The following is a 16,828-nucleotide window of genomic DNA, read 5'->3' on the forward strand; positions in this document are numbered from 1 at the left end:
AATTAATTTTCAAATCAGATGTCATGCTGAACACCCAGCATAATAAATGAAAAACAAAAAAGACATATTCAGGCCAATCATTTTAAATTTTATAATAGCAGAGTGATGAGGGAAAAAGAAAGAAAAAAAAAAACAGAAGACATTCAAAACCTTGGGGCACTGATGGCATGAGACTTGTAAACTGTAACTTTGGATAATGGAAAATTTCAAAAATTTAAGTCACAGACATCTCTGGAGATGCGCTCACCAAAATAAGAAAATAAATCAAAAAGTAAAGACATGAGATCCAGGAAAGATGGGAGTCATACTAGGAGAGAAGTTGAAAAAAGCCTGAGAAAGTATTACTCAAGCCAGAGAACAGACAGTTCAGATTGGAACAGGAGGAAGAGCCTCGGAGTGGGTTTTCCTGGAGAGAAACAAAAACATATGACAATTTCATTTGAAAACTTTATGGACACAGTTTTCAGAAGGTGTGAAAAGTTTTGACCATGATCTTAATGAAGTCAAAGCAAATGTCACAATTGAGAAATTGTTAACAAAACCAATATATTGTTCAAGAAATTAAGGATCATTAAAGAACAGTTTTTCTAAGTAGGGAAGAATATTTACCTTGTACTAGTAATGGAATGATTAAATATAGCTTTCATAAAAATGGATATTCTATAATGTTAGGGACTTGGTTGGAGGGAAAGAGTTGGCATAAGAAATCTAAAATTCTCAGTTTCTGTAAACAATAATTCAATAGAAATGTCTTAGTGATTGAAAGGATAGTAGGAACATATATATTATTTGTAAATATGAAAATAAATAGAAAATAAACTAGTAAATATGTCAATAGATTCTAGATTGGAAGTGGACAGAGAATTGGAGATGACAAATGGGCTTATATATGCCTCTTAACATTACTTTTATATGTGTGTGTGTGTGTGTGTATATATATATATATATGCTTAACTTTGATTAATGTAATTTAAAAATATTATTGTAAAATATTATAAGTTAGTCCCATAACCCTGCTACCCTGCTCTGTAAATTAACTTGTATGCATCTTTGCTTGAGGAATTATTTGCTCTTGTCATATTTGTCTTGCTATTTGGAATCAATAATAAGTGATGTATTATAAAATAAAATGTATTGACATTTTTGAGTTTTTTAAAATTAAAATCACATTCTAAATTGAAAACAAATTTATGCTCACTTGTGATATGGTGTTTTGATTTTAAGTATTCCTTGAAATTTAAGAAGGAAGACATTCTCAATACCTTAAAGTGAATTAAGAAAATAATTGTCAAAGTAGAATGTATCTTTCCTAGAATTATCCTGTCAAGTATTTCTGAGGCAGTTTATTCTGTCATTGCCTTGTTCTTCTGGAAATGTATCAGTTATTTATAATGTTAGCCTTTTTTATAGGTCAGTAGCAAAATTTATTATGGCCAAGCTTTTGAGAATTTAAAACTATTCATTCTTACTCAAAGAAAGAATTTAAAAGGGATCCATAATCATAAATTATGAATCTCACCTGTGATGGATCATAAAAGAAAGGCATCTATTGTTGAAAGCTGGCCAAATAAGAATAAACCTGTGATTTAAAAGCATGGATGTAGATGAAAATGTGATGGTGTAAAATTACCACACTCCTATTCCACATCTTGTCCTGGAAAGAATGTAGCTCTGATGATATAATAGACTTTACTTGTTCCTAGTGTATGTTTCCCTATGTGGTGTCACCTGATTTATTATTGATATAGATAATGATCTGTCTGAGACCTAATGAACAGAACAGTTTCCAACATTACATTGCAGATGAGCAAATAAGAATTTGATTTCTTTTTCTTTCTGATTTGAACTTGCATTATTTTGCAAGGTAGAGTTAGACTTTTCATCTAGGAAAATAGAACAGTAATATATTCTTATAATTTAGTCTTTTTGTCAGGATTTTAAGTTTGAATTACATTCTTTATATATTTTGAGCAGTTAGCTATGGAGACTTAAGCTTCATACATAGAGAATAAGCAGTGTGTTTAATAGGTAAAGGTGAGCTATCTTGGTCATCAAAATCTTTTCATGTAGTCTCAGGCCTCAGAAAACCAATTGAAAGTCAGGTGGGGCCAATTTAAGATGAGCTCTCTTTCCAAAGGTTAAATCCAAGAAAGAATTCTTGCCTTGCCTTGGACCAAAAGCAGGAGAAATAAATACACATGTATACCTCTGGCGGATTCATTTTGATATTTGGCAAATCTAATACAGTTATGTTAAGTTTAAAAATAAAATAAAATTAAAAAAAAAAATAAATAAATAAATACAGATTCATAGAGGGCCAAAGAGACTCAGTGAGTCACCAAATTAGGGACTAATTTTCATTTTGGAATGAACAGTTTGCTCTCTTTACTCAACTCCTGACCCAAACTGAGAACAGGCTTTGGGGATGGAGGGTAGTGAGGTTGGTTTGATAGCCAAAACATTTCTGGGAACTGTGGGATCAAGAGGTTCCATAGAAGGAGTCTTGGGAGACTGACAGTCATGGAAGCCCAGAGAATTCAGAAGTCAAGAGGGAGAAGCTGAATTTATGGAGAAGGCAAGAATGAAAACACTTTTACCTCTTTATTTAGATGGTGTTGCAGAGAACACACTGGAGATGTGACTGTGTTCAAGAAACATCAGGATAGTCCTAATGATATAATGGTTATTTCCTTGAGGAAAAAGATGGGCGGGTAGGGTAAGAATTTGTGCTTTTCTGCTGAATATCCTGAATGGTAGGGAAAAGTAACAGAGTTGTGTGTGTGTGTATTTGTCTTTCTTTCATTTTTTTTTTTTTTTTTTTTTTTTTTTTGGCAAGTGCCCAGTCCTAACCAATGGACCACCAGGAAATCCCCAGGGTGACAGGGTTTTGATCCGGATCCATTTTTGGCTATAAGCTTTTTCTGCTGAGGAATTTGACTAGAAACTGGCTTTGCTCAAAGGTGATTTTATTTTTACCCCATGAAAATCTGCCCTTAATAACTTTGATTTTCTTCTTTAAAAAAGAGCTTCCTGTTAAGTGTTCTTTAAAGGATGTGGGAAGCCATTTTTTAACTATGTAGTCTTCTCAAGAGAGAGATTGTCAGCTCCACCCAGTTTAGAATTTCTGGCAATAAATGAAGTATTTCAAGGGTTTGGGATTTTGTTCATTTAATAGTGAACACTGAGGAAGTCTGTGTTGCCTAATCCTAAATTCATTAGATTCAGACCACTCCTTTCCTTTCTGGGGTGAAGAGGAAGAGTGTAGAACATTAGGTCAAATATTTCTTCAGGCTGAAAGAACAAGTATATGAAGGGACACTACAGGGAGATATAAAGAATTCTTTATAGAACAAGCTATTGTTTCAAATAGGAGCAGGAACTGAGATCTTCAACCTTCCCCTCGCATAGAGGGTCATGTGGCTGTGAGTCAGGGGGTTCATTGCTGCCATATTCTGCCATGAAGAGCAAATTGGTTTTGTGAAGCCCACTTAACCATTCTGAACCTCTTTGAATTGGTAATAGAGAATTCAAACAGCATTATCAAAATCTCCCTTTAGCTCTAATTATGTTATACTGTATTTCTGTTCTTCCCAAAGGTTAGAGACTACCTACTCCAGGGAATAGAGCAATGGCCTGGAGTAAACAGATGAGTGAGTTACTTGATATGTGTCCATTTAAGTTTGTTATTTGATATGTATCAAATATATTTGATATATTTGATATGTGTTTTAACAGAGTTCAATGTATGGTTCTAATCCCACAGAACTTCAGTGTTGAAAGGTGATCAGAGACCATTTGGTTTCTCCAACCACCATATTGGCAAGAGCTGTGTTATTTGGCTTGCTAATGAAGACAGAGAGGAAGCTCTTTCTATTTTACTGTTAAAAGTATTTAACAATCTACTACTGTGGTACCATTGTCCTTTGTCACAAGTACATTCTCAAGACTTCCCTGGTGGTCCAGTGGTTAAGACTCCATGTTTCCAATGCCAGGGGCATGGATTTGATCTCTGCTTGGGGAACTAAGATCGTATATGCCCTGTGGTGTGGCCAAAATAAATAAGGTCTTCAGCCACTAGAAGTTAAAAAAAAAAAAGATATATTCTCATTTTTGTTGTGGATGAGCATTTTCTCCGCACTAGGCTGTGAGGTCAATGAGTGGAACTTGTTAGCAGAGTTTTTATAGCATATGCAGAGAACCTGGTGCTCTTAGATGAGTCAGTTGTTTGCCTTCAGAAATCTAGTTTTATAATGGTAGAGACTCACTTTGTTGTGTTAGAAATGAGAAATTATTTTAAGTATGCTATTAACTGTATGTGGGAGACATACAATTTATCTGTGCCTTTGGTGAGATGGGCTTCCCTTGTGGCTCAGCTGGTAAAGAATCTGCCTGCAATACGGGAGACCTGGGTTCAATCCCTGGGTTGGGAAGATCCCCTGGAGAAGGGAAAGGCTACCCACTCCAGAATTCTGGCCTGGAGAATTCCATGGACTATTTAGTCTATGGGGTCGCAAAGAACTGGACACGACTGAGTGACTTTCACTTTCACTTGGTAGGATAACAGAAGATGTTGATGAGCTCTAGATATACTCTTCAGCAATGCACACATACATACAAGGGGATTCCCCGATGGTGCTAGTGGTAAAGAAGCCACCTGCCAATGCAGGGGATCTAAGAGACTTGCAGGTTCAATCCCTGGGTCGGGAAGATCATCTGGATGAGGGCATGGCAACCCACTCCAGTATTCTTGTCTGGAGAATCCCATGGACAGAGGAACCTGCTGGGCTACAGTCCATCAGGTTGCCAAGAATCGGATACGACTGAAGTAAGTTAACACGCAGGCACATGAATACAAATATAGGAAAATACTATACTCTTTATAGGTGTTTTGAACCACAGAACCATCCTGTTGCTCTGTAATGGTTTCTTGATCATGGATTATGAACATCTTGTCTGTGTCATCATTCAATTAAAATCCATCCTGTGCAGGATTTTCATAGTTAAACTGCTACTGCTAAGTCGCTTCAGTCGTGTCCGACTCTATGCGACCCCATAGACGGCAGCCCACCAGGCTCCCCCGTCCCTGGGATTCTCCAGGCAAGAACACTGGAGTGGGTTGCCATTTCCTTCTCCAATGCAGGAAAGTGAAAAGTGAAAGTGAAGTCGCTCAGTCGTGTCCGACTCTTAGCGACCCCATGGACTTCAGCCCTCCAGGCTCCTCCGTCCATGGGATTTTCCAGGCAAGAGTACTGGAGTGGGGTGCCACTGCCTTCTCCAATAGTTAAACTAGTAAATGATTAATCATAACTTTGATGTATTTATTTCAGAAATAATCAACTGTAGATTTTTCAAGAATCTCTTGATAGAACAAGAATGGGAATTTGAGGCCCTGGTTGATTGAGTGAGATTACAAACTGAGAACAAGGTGATAGGAAAATGAACTGCTAAAAGAACAGAAGGAGTGATTATGGTGGCTTAGGTCAAAGGTTTAGGTAGGAAGAACAAAGAATGTATTTAGGACCTAGAGGTCTGCAGAAAGGTGGGGCTGGCTAAGTAAGTACAGAGCAGACCCCCTCTGAATGGCATTTATGAAGCAGCCCATTCAATCCACCACCAAAGTGGGGGGAGGGGGAAAACAAGATGAAGTCTCTGTTAAAAAGAATTATAAACTGTGGACAATTTAAAAAATCATATGCCTAAGACTTGCTGGTTTAAGGGAAGAAAAAGTAAAGCTTGGAAATATATCGCCAAATTATTAGTCTTTAACTTGCATGAGTTTTCAGCCTGCAGAGCCAGCATTCATATCTGATTCCTGAAATCCTGAGAGTATATCAGCTTTAGGTGTTAAGATACAGACTTCTGGATTTAACTTTTTTTCCTAGACTTTTGTTGATGATCCCGTGGAAACAAAAGTGAATTTGCTTGGTTTGGCAGAAATGCAAGAAAGATAAGCTGCTTAGGGGAGAGGGAACCTGTTCCATTCCCTGTCCCAAGGTCTTTTCAAAATGTGTCAACCTGAGAAATTTTCATATGTAATGTCTGAATCTAATTATTTAGTTTGGCTATGAAGCATCGGTAAAGCATGTTCTAATCGGTTTGATGCTAACATTGTCACAAGGCAACATTAAATCATTTTGAAATGATAATACTTAAGGTTAGTCAATATTTTTGCAGCTGTTTTTCCTTGTCAAATTTGTTTGAAACTAAACCCGATAAAATTGGTTATGGTAAAAGAAAATAAAGCAAATGATGATGTCCTTTATTTTCCTCATTTAAGTAGAGACAGAAAATGAGATGCAATATCCTAAACATCTTCCTCCTCCCCTTAGTACCACCATAATTCAGGGACTTACCATCTTTTAGAAACTTCTGGATAGTCTCTCTGCCCCCATGTTTCCTGATTCTCATCCATCCTGAACACAGCAGCTAGACTTATTTTTGTAACGCTCAGCTATACTCTTTGTGACTTTCTCTGCATAAAATATTTTATTGGCTTTCAGTTGCCTATATAATACCTAACCTCTGCAGCCTGACGGCTTACACCCTGACTACTTCGAGACAGCCTCACTTTTCACTGCCCCTACCTCTTCTCTTTGTTCCAGCATACTGAACTACTGCAGTTCCACACATACTGATTAAGTGCTCAGTTTGTCTCAGCCTCTGAGCTGTGTGCTGGGGGTTCTTTTTTTTGTTTGTTTGTTTGTTTTGCCCATACACTTTTATTTTTTTTTTAAGTTTATTTTATTTTTAAACTTTACATAATTGTATTAGTTTTGCCAAATATCAAAATGAATCCGCCACAGGTATACATGTGTTCCCCATCCTGAACCCTCCTCCCCCCTCCCTCCCCATACCATCCCTCTGGGTCGTCCCAGTGCACCAGCCCCAAGCATCCAGTATCGTGCATTGAACCTAGACTGGCAACTCGTTTCATACATGATATTTTACGGGGGTTCTAAGATAAGTAAGACCTGGTCTTTGACCTGAAGGAACTCATAGCCCATAGTAGGAAATGGCATTAAACATGCAATATGTAAGCATAATATAAGATGGTATATACCCTGGTACAATACATTCGAGTGGTCCTCTGCTTGGAGTAAATGTTTTTTATATTTTTCCTGTAAAGTTTCTGTCCACCCTTCAGGAATGTTTGTAAATATTACCTCCTTCTGTAAGGTGATACATAATTAACTACTTGAAAGATTTGTTAACATTTTGTGTATACTTCTATTAGAATTTATTTTGCTTGTACTGTATTGTCTATGCCTATCTGTTTGCATATGGATCCGTGAGCCCCTAACAGCGAGGCTCAGCTATCCCACAACCTTGTTTGCATGCTTAATACTTTCTAAGCTTATAAATATTTGTAGACAAAATAGCTTTTTAATGTTATTCCAAAATTATTTTAAAAAACACAGAGATGTGCTAATCTTCATGAGTCAGATTTAATGGAAGATGAGTTGATATTCCTTCATAGAACTTCATAGAACTCATTTGGTCCAAACCAGAGTTTAATATTCAAAGTAACACTATTTATTGAACTTTGCCTATCTTCAAGACATTGTTCTAAGAACTTCATATAAGTTACCTCCTTTAATCATGGGAATTATGAGTTGGGAAATATGACTTCCTTTTTATAGATTTTATAGAGTTTTTTAAAAAATCATTATTATAATAGCTAATAGTTACACAGCACTGCTGGGCACTATTCTAATGCTGGTCATATGTTTACTGATTATTCTTCACACTTTCATAATTTATTACATTGTTTCTATCCATCATTATTCCCATTTTATAGATGAGAAAACGAAGGCATAGAGAGGTTAACTTTCTTGCCCTAGATCATACAGCCAGAATTGCAAAGTCCAGTAAAATGTAATGGACTTTAATAAGTGACGAGTGATGTTATTTGGGTTGCAGAAAATGAGAAGGCATGATTAGTACTTGGAGTAAAATATATTGAAAAGATTTGGGTTCCTGTAAACTCAGATCTAAATTTAAATTTATTTCCTTTTTTGTTTGTTTTGTTTGGCCATATCACATGGCTTACGGAATCTTAGTTCTCTGACCAGGGATTGAACCCAGGCCCTCAGCAGTGAGGCCCTCATCCTAACCACTAGGATTCAGACCTGGATTTGAATAGAAATTTGTCTATATCACAATCACAACTGAAAGACTTAGGCCTTGTAACAGCCCCAAAATAAATGGAGACTGGGACTGAGGTTATATTGTCAGCTTTGCCACTGTTGTTTTGTGACTTTAGGGCATGTGGCTTCATCTTGATGGAATTAAACACCTTCATTTATAAAATCATAAATTGGCGTAAATGAACTTTTAAGGTCCCTTCTCACTTTATAATTCTGATTCCATCACTGGTTCAGGATCACATCTCCTTCAGAATTCATTACTTCTACGTTTACGTCTTCCTGTATATGTGAACTTTGTGTGTGCATGCTCAGTCATGTCCAACTCTTTGTGACCATGTGGACTGTAGCCTGTCAGGCTCCCTGTTCATGGAATTCTCCAGGCAATAATACTGGAGTGGGTTGCCATGCCCTCCTCCAGGGCATCTTTCTGACCCCGAGGATCTTTATGACCCAGGAATCGGACCAGTGTCTCCTGCATTTCCTGCATTGCAGGCGGATTCTTTACCACTGAGCCACTGGGAACTAGGCAGTGTGTAATCTTCCAAACATGGATATCATAAAAAGTAGAAGGGCAAAAAAAATGGCTGAGATTTATCATGTACTTAGTTGGCTGCTTCCTTTGTGCATATTGGTCATTTGATCAGTTTACAAATCTTACTGTAGCTAGATGCATTAATTTATAACTTAAGAAAGCAAACAGGGTTGTGAAAAATTTTGTATTTATTGCTTTTCTTCTAACATGTTTTGTATTTATTTTGATGATAATATAAACGCATCAATAAAATAGAAGTATAAGTTGAATCTTTCTAAACAAGTGTGTGCTAAAATCTGTCTGTGGTTTGCATATATCTAACTTGGAATTTTCATGATGTATATATGCATTTATAAAGTGAAATGGTGTGTGTATGGAAGCAAATAAATATTTTGCTTAATAAGAATTGTTTTTCTATCCTTTTTATTTTCCCATAGACTTGCTGCTTTCAAATAGCTGTATTCCTTTTTTGGGCTCATCAGAAGGACTGGATTTCCAAACTATTCTGTTAGATGAGGAGAGGGGCAGGCTGCTCCTGGGAGCCAAGGACCACATCTTCTTGCTCAGTCTGGTTGACTTAAACAAAAATTTTAAGAAGGTCAGTTTATTTCTGTCTAGTTGATTGGATGCATTTATTTTCATCTATGCCCCTTTCCTTCTCTTCTGTTTTAAGTGATTCAGCATCAAATGCAGTAGGTCTTGTGCATGTCAAAAAAGAACATATTAAAAGAACGTATTAAAATAAAAGAAAAGAAAAGAACGTATTGCCTCTGATACATATTTCTGGATTTTATGGATTTAAGCACATATGCATGCTTTTTGTTAACAGTGAGTATAATACTAAAACCTTTGAAAATATGAATGAAAGGTATGAAAAGTTAATAAATGGATGCTAACAGAAATTCAAAGTTTTAGACTGAAAAACTGGAAATAAGTTATTCATGAAGTATTAATATTTATATCTGTAGCAATTATTATAAATTTTTAATTTTCAGTGAACACATAAGCATACTTTAAAATGATAGTATGACTCTGGTAGCATTTTAAACCACACTGTCTTCTCCACATTCTAATTTTACATTTAAACAGGTTTCTTCTATGAATTACTCACATTCAGATAGTAAGGATGAACAATGCCTCAATTATGGGCTCATTAACAACAATCTTACCACTTAAAGAAATATACACTCAAAACTGAAAAGCAATTACTATTGTATCCTACATTTTCAGCTAGCATTGTGATACACAAAGCAAGGACGGCCACACTGTCTTAATTATTATTAACTAGTATTGTAACTTAGTAAATATCAATATCTATGCAAAAAAAATGGATACCAAGACTAGAGAAGTTGAAGGACTAATGAGAAGACATATGATCATTCTGCATCTGTAAGGTATATGTGGTTGTTTTTTCTTTCTCTTCTTTTCCATAAGAAATACTATTGCAAAAGAAATACTAGGAACCATTGCAAGGTTTCAGGTCAGTAGTTCCCAATACTGTATTCTTGCCTGGAGAAGTCCATGGACAGAGGAGTCTGGTGGGCTACAGTCCACAGGGATGCAAAGAGTTGGATACAACTGAAGCGACTTAGCATGTACACGCTGAGTTAATAGAGACTTCATCCCATTCAGAAAGAGTTATTTATAGGTCACTCTTGGACTTTGAAGCTTCACATAACTTTCACCTACAATGACCACTTTAACTTAACCTTCTAATTATGAGGCACTTTTAATAACTAAATATCAGTTTTTTCACTATTTGAATATTATCAGCACTAAGAGTTTTAGTCTACATAGGCAAAATATTTGTCACCATATGCGTTACTATTGCTTAATGAGCACCTGCATTAGAAATATTGTTTTTGCTCTTTTAATCATTTAAGTAGTACATTTTTAAGTAGTACTTCCACACATTTTGAGGCCCACCAAAGGAAAAGGAATTTTTTTTTAATAAATGCTCAGGTATGGTAAAGAAATAATCTTTGAATGCCGATGTATGTGTGCCTTTTGTGTAATCTGTGTTTCTAGAAGAATGAGCGCCACAGTATTGCCAATAGTTCTTGACTTGTGTCAGTCCAAACACACAAACTCATAAGGTTATCTTATTTTTTAAGATGAGTATTATTCTATAGCCTAGATATTGTTTATAGTAAGATAAAATAAACAGTCGTGTGGTAGAATTTGAAAAAACTTACCTTTAATTCTGCCATTAAAGCTTCATTCCATTTATTCCTTTTTAAAAAATATTTATTTATTTGGCTGTCTGGTCTTAGCTGTGGCACATGTAATCTTTAGTTGTGGTGTGTGAACTCTTAGTTGCAACATGTGGGATCTAATTCCCCAACATTGGGATTGAACCTGGACCTCCTGCATTGATAGCATGGAGTCTTAGCTCCATGCTATGGGAATTCCCTTATATAATAACTGGGAAGTCCCCCAGTTCTTCTTAAGGGTGTATTTTTTCCGTTAGGAGTATGAGTACTTAAAAAAATTCCTAGGAGAGGTTATGGATAATATCAACTAGTATCTCAACATCAGTAAATACCTTTATGGCTCTTCTTATGAAAGAGGCCAAAGGAAATCTTCAACTTTGCGGTTTTGTTTTAAAAGACACTACATAGCTAACAAAGCATTTTTCCAAATATGTCTCAGTCCTAGAATAATAACAAAAAGCTATTCATACTTTTAAGGGAATTTGTTCTGGTGCTGTTCTCTGCCTTCAGAGATTGGAAAGGATTGGAAGAATAAGTCCATTTATCTGAACTGAGTGTATTAGATCATTGCTTAAAATAAATTCTGATAGCTAACTTCCTCCTCTGGCTATTTTAAGCAAAACTCTCTTTGGCTATATTCCATGCTTGAAATGTGTTAATATCTAATAAAATAAATGTTTATGAAATATTGATTTCCCTTATGATGTTATTGAAATAAATGGTCATTTGAACATACTATAAAAGTAGGGTCTATACTAGAGACTTTCTGTTTAACTGACATTTATCTTTGCAAAATGAACAATTCATAAAGAGGTTAGGTATGCAAAGGTAAGAATTTATGTTTTTATAGGTATCCACCTTTAAAATTTATATAAATCATGTCAATTCTAAAAGGTTCTTACTCCACGGTAGCAAGTAAGTGTCAAGATGTAGTAGTTGAGCAGTGTTTAGACCTATGTGGTTTGCGTTGGCTCAGTGCCCCTCAGCAAAAATCCAGACTCCTCTGTGGAAGAAACCACACATGCTGGGACTCTGTGGGGCTGAAGGATTTCCTTTGTATTCTTTATAGAGTAAAGCAATCTACAACACATAATTGAGCTCTGAGTGACTGGTTGGGAATTTTTTCCTCTGGGAAATTTAAAAAGAAATTGTGTAGAAAGTATCCAGTTAGAGTATCAAAATTTAGGATATCTGTTTATTTGAACTTTTTGTACAAACAAGGCTGTACCTACTGAAATAACAGCCATTGTCATTTCATATTTGCCATAAGAATTTAGATTGGAATCACTAAAAATAGTAGCAAAAAGTCATTTCATCATAAATATTTAATAATATTCTTCTTTTGATCTTAACTCTGTTCAGACTAGATTTTTGAGTCATATAATAAATGAGGCAGGTATATGAACGGGGCAGGTATATGATCAATAACCTTTGAGAAAATAGCCGTAGAAGGAGAAACTCGAAATTAGACCTTTCAGGGCATTTCTTCTATCTAGAAAGTCAAAATTAAGTAGACTGAATTTTTTTTCAAATTCTGACATTTAGATAAGAGGGCTAAGCGATCCTTTTTTTTTTTTTTTTTTAATTTCTACAGAGACATAATAGACTTAAAGGCAAGTATAAGCATTACCAGGGACATAATATCCCAGAATTTAAGGAGGCTTTTTCTAGAGTTGATCTGTTGTTGTTTAGTTGCTAAGTTGTGTCTGACTCTTTGCAACCACATGGACTGTAGCTCACCAGGCTCCTCTGTCCATGGGATTTCCCAGGCAAAGAATACTGGAATGGGTTGCCATTTCCTTCTCTAGAGGATCTTCCCAACCCAGGGATTGAACCCACATCTCCTTTATTGGCAGGTGGCTTCTTTACCATTGAGCCACCAGGGAAGCCTGTAGAGTTGGTCCATTAGTCCTCTATTTAGTTCAGAAATGTGAATTTCTGTGAATTTCTCTCAGAAGGCTTGAGACAGATTATGCACATTGACTTGATATTCCTTTCCCCCAACACTAGATCAAAATGGAGCAATCAGATCCATTCAGAAGGGATCCCATTCCAAGGGCAGAGATCTGGATCTATATTTAATCACTCCCATTAGTTTTGTTGAAAGTTGAGTTCTCCCAGAGGCCAACTGTGAGATGAAGATTAGCTTATAGAGTATTTGCAAGGGAGGGTTTTTTGGGATCAACACACATGAGGGCATCACTTAGGAAGTAGCATTAGACAAAGGGAGAAACAAGCTCTGATGCAGTCTGAACAAAAGCCTCAGCTGACAGACCATGATGATAGGGTAGCAAACATTTCAATATTTTCATCTAGTGTAAGTGATAATACCATTTTTCAGCTTCATTTATCTAGTAAAAGAGAATATCCATTTTTCTCCCTATCACATCCATTCACCATGACCATTTATGTTATCTCTTAGAAAAATAAAAATCTGATCATATTTCTTCTCTGTTTATAGACTTCTGGCAGTTCTCGATTTCCAAGGAACTTGCATATACTTCAGGATTCTGTTGACTGCTAAGTCCTTCCCATCCATTTCTACCCTGTTTCCAGTCTCCTTTTTACCCACTCTTCCTTGTTCTCTCACTAGCATTTTACTTTTTTTGCCTCTTTCTCTTTCTTTCACTCTAACTGCCATATTAGTTCCTTCCAAAATAATTCAAGTTTTGTACTTTGCTACAATTTCCTGAAATTGCCATTCACTTTCTTTCTCATCTCACTCTTCATTTTTTTCTTTTTTTTAATTTTAATTTTATTTTATTTTATTTTTAAAACCTGAAAAGGCATCTATCTAATTTTACTCTTTTACTGCATCCTGTTATCCAAGGGTTCCTCATCCTCAGGAGACATAACTATCTCTGTGTTTACTAGAACATTTTATATATTTGTTGTTGTTCAGTCACTCAGTCATGTCCAACTCTTTGCAGTCCCATGGACTGCAGAATGCCAGGCTTCCCTGTCCTTCACCATCTCCTGGTGCTTGCTCAAACTTATGTCCATTGAGTTGGTGATGCCATCCAACCCTCTTATCCTCTATTATCCTCTTCTCCTCCTGCCTTCAAACTTTCCCAGCATTGAGGTCTTTTCTAATGAGTTGGCTCTTTGCATCAGGTGGCCAAGTATTAGAGCTTCAGCATCAGTCCTTCCAATGATGTTTCAGGACTGATTTCCTTAAGGATTGACTGGTTTGATCTCCTTGCAGTCCAAGCAACTCTCAAAATTCTCCAACACCACAGTTCAAAAAGCATCTCTTCTTTGGTGCTTAGCCTTCTTTATGCTCCAGCTCTCCCATCCATACATGACTACTGGAAAAACCATAGCTTTGACTATACAGAGGTTTGTCAGCAAAGTGATGTCTCTGCTTTTAATACACTGTCTAGGTTTGTCATAGCTTTTCTTCCAAGGAGCAAGCATCTTTTAATTTCATGATCGTAGTCGCCATCTGTAGTGATTTTGCAGTCCAAGAAAATGAAGTCTGTCACTGTTTCCATTGTTTCCCCATCTATTTGCCATGAAGTGATGAGACCAGATACCATGATCTTAGGTTATCAAATGTTAAGTTTTAAGCCAGCTTTTTAACTCTCCTCTTTCATCTTCATTAAGAGACTCTTTTGTTCCTCTTCACTTTCTGCCATAAGGACGGTGTCATCTGCATATCTGAGGTTATTGATGTTTCTCCCAGCAATCTTGATACCAGCTTATGCTTCATCCAGCCTGGCATGTCCCATTACGTACTCTGCATATAATTTAGATAGGCAGGGTGACAGTATACAGCCTTGACGTACTCCTTTCCCAATTTTGAACCAATCTGTTGTTCTATGTCCAGTTCTAACTGTTGGTTTTTTACCTGCATATAGGTTTTGCAAGAGGCAGGTAGGGTGATATGGTATTCTTATCTCCTTAAAAATTCTCCAAAGTTTGTTGTGATCCACACAGTGTCAAATGTCCTATCTGATAAAGCTATTATCATCCATTTGTATAAATATATCCCCCTTTTAATAATACACTCCTTGAGTGGGGGAACTATTTTACATGCACTTTTGAGTCTCCTTTAAACACTGTACAGTGTCTTACCCATCATTTCAGTTCAGTTCAGTTCAGTTCAGTTCAGTCTCTCAGTTGTGTCCGACTCTTTGCGACCCCATGAATCGCAGCATGCCAGGCCTCCCTGTCCATCACCAACTCCTGGAGTTCACTCAGACTCATGTCCATCGAGTCAGTGATGCCATCCAGCCATCTCATCCTCTTACCCATAAAGAATACTAAATAATGTTTCCTCATTTTTTTTTTGAGTTGGTAATTTTGTTATCTTCTTTTGAATGTGAGACCAATATATTACTCTTTAATCAATTAGTTGCTTTCAGCTTAAAAGTCACCTTACTTGGGCTGGTTAAAAAAAAAATAAATAAGAAGACTTATTAAACTATAGAATAAGAGTGTCTAGAGTTTGAGTGGCTATATAAAAGGTAATATCATCTACTTAGCAATAATATGAATGATCTGGTTCTTTCTGTGTCTTCTGTCTGCCGTCACTGGTGTTGGCATTATCCTTAGGTTTGTAGAAAGGTGGCTGTAGCAGTTTCATGGGCCACATCCAGACAAGGGAATACAAAAGAATAAAAAACCATTACTTACTATGTCTCATTCTTAGGAGCAAGGAAACCTTTTAAAGAATTCTGCCTTGCATCTCCTTGGCCTAAGCATGTCAATTCTAAATCTTATACTTGAAAGAGGGTTGGGGAAACTATGATTTGCTTACATCAGCCAGCTGCTTTAGATGGAAGACATGTTCACAAATCGGTCACTTTACAGACATGGAGGAGAAAGCAAGTTATTTGAAAAAAATAATTTTCTTAGGGGAATTTTCTTATTATTAACATAGATTTCCATAGGTAAACATGAAAGTTTTCTCAGATAATCAAAGACTGTGTATTTTCTCTTTGGAGGAAGTTATAAAGATTAGCTAGTTCTACAAGGAAATTATCTGGAAGGATTTATTTTTCTTTCAGGAGATATCTTGGAAAATATTCACTGCAAGTAAAAATCCTTGAAATAATTTATTTTTCTCCACACTGTATGGTAAAAAATGAAAAACCTGCTAACCTTTACAAATACTTCTCTTGCTTATGTAAGAGTTCATTTGCCTCTATAAAACTTCTCTATGGTTATTTAATCTAAGCTTTTAAAATCTAATCCACTGCAGTTTTTTTTCAAATCTGCTGATATCCTGTAAGTTTTTTCCCTACAATATTGTTAACTGTTGTTTGGGTGATACAGTCAGTAGGGACTACATTACAATTTAACTCAGAGAATTAAAGACTATATCATTATTGTGTAGTACTAGATTTTCACATTATACACTAAATATTTAATGTACAGATAACATATTTTTTTTAACAAATCAAGTAAGTAGACTTAACTTAAGAATCCTTGGGAATATGACCTAATGGAATTATATCTAAACTAATTTTGGCTTGAATGATTTTGTGTTGAAACCTATTATATGTATTTGTAGAAGTAAAACTTGGAATAATTTTTAGTAACTGAACTTTGAATAATTTTTTCTTTTGGCCTTCTACCTAAGTCAGTTTTTTTTTGTTTTTTTTTTTTTATCTTTTTCATAGAAAACTTTGAGTGTCTATTATTGGTGCTAAGAACGTGGTGTGAATGCATGCTAAGTTGCTTCTATTGTGTCTGACTCTTTGCGACCGTATGGACTATAGCCATAGGATGGGAAAAACATGTTTGAGAAATGGGGTAGAAAAAAATCATTTCTTCCCTCCACATGTAAATTTCTCATGTGTGCATGCTAAGTTGCTTCAGTCATGCCAGACTCTGTGATCCTATGGACTATAGCCCACCAGGCTCCTCTGTCCATGGGGTTCTCTAGGCAAGAATACTGGAGTGGGTTGTCATGCCCTCTTCCTGGGGGT

At 36.1% G+C, this 16,828-nt stretch overlaps 1 protein-coding gene across 3 annotated transcripts in view; it reads left to right on the forward strand.

Moving 5' to 3' along the window:
- The window catches only part of SEMA3D (semaphorin 3D), a 224,602-nt gene that overhangs the window by 93,897 nt on the left and 113,877 nt on the right, over window positions 1–16,828 (forward strand). For all 3 annotated transcript variants that reach the window (XM_044946569.2, XM_006052907.4, XM_025291019.3), the window contains one exon: window positions 9,117–9,277. In XM_044946569.2, coding sequence (XP_044802504.2) covers window positions 9,117–9,277 — 161 coding nt within the window. The remainder of the gene's footprint in view (window positions 1–9,116; window positions 9,278–16,828) is intronic.

Source organism: Bubalus bubalis, chromosome 8 (genome assembly GCF_019923935.1).
Source record: "Bubalus bubalis isolate 160015118507 breed Murrah chromosome 8, NDDB_SH_1, whole genome shotgun sequence".
Taxonomy (NCBI): domain Eukaryota; kingdom Metazoa; phylum Chordata; class Mammalia; order Artiodactyla; family Bovidae; genus Bubalus; species Bubalus bubalis.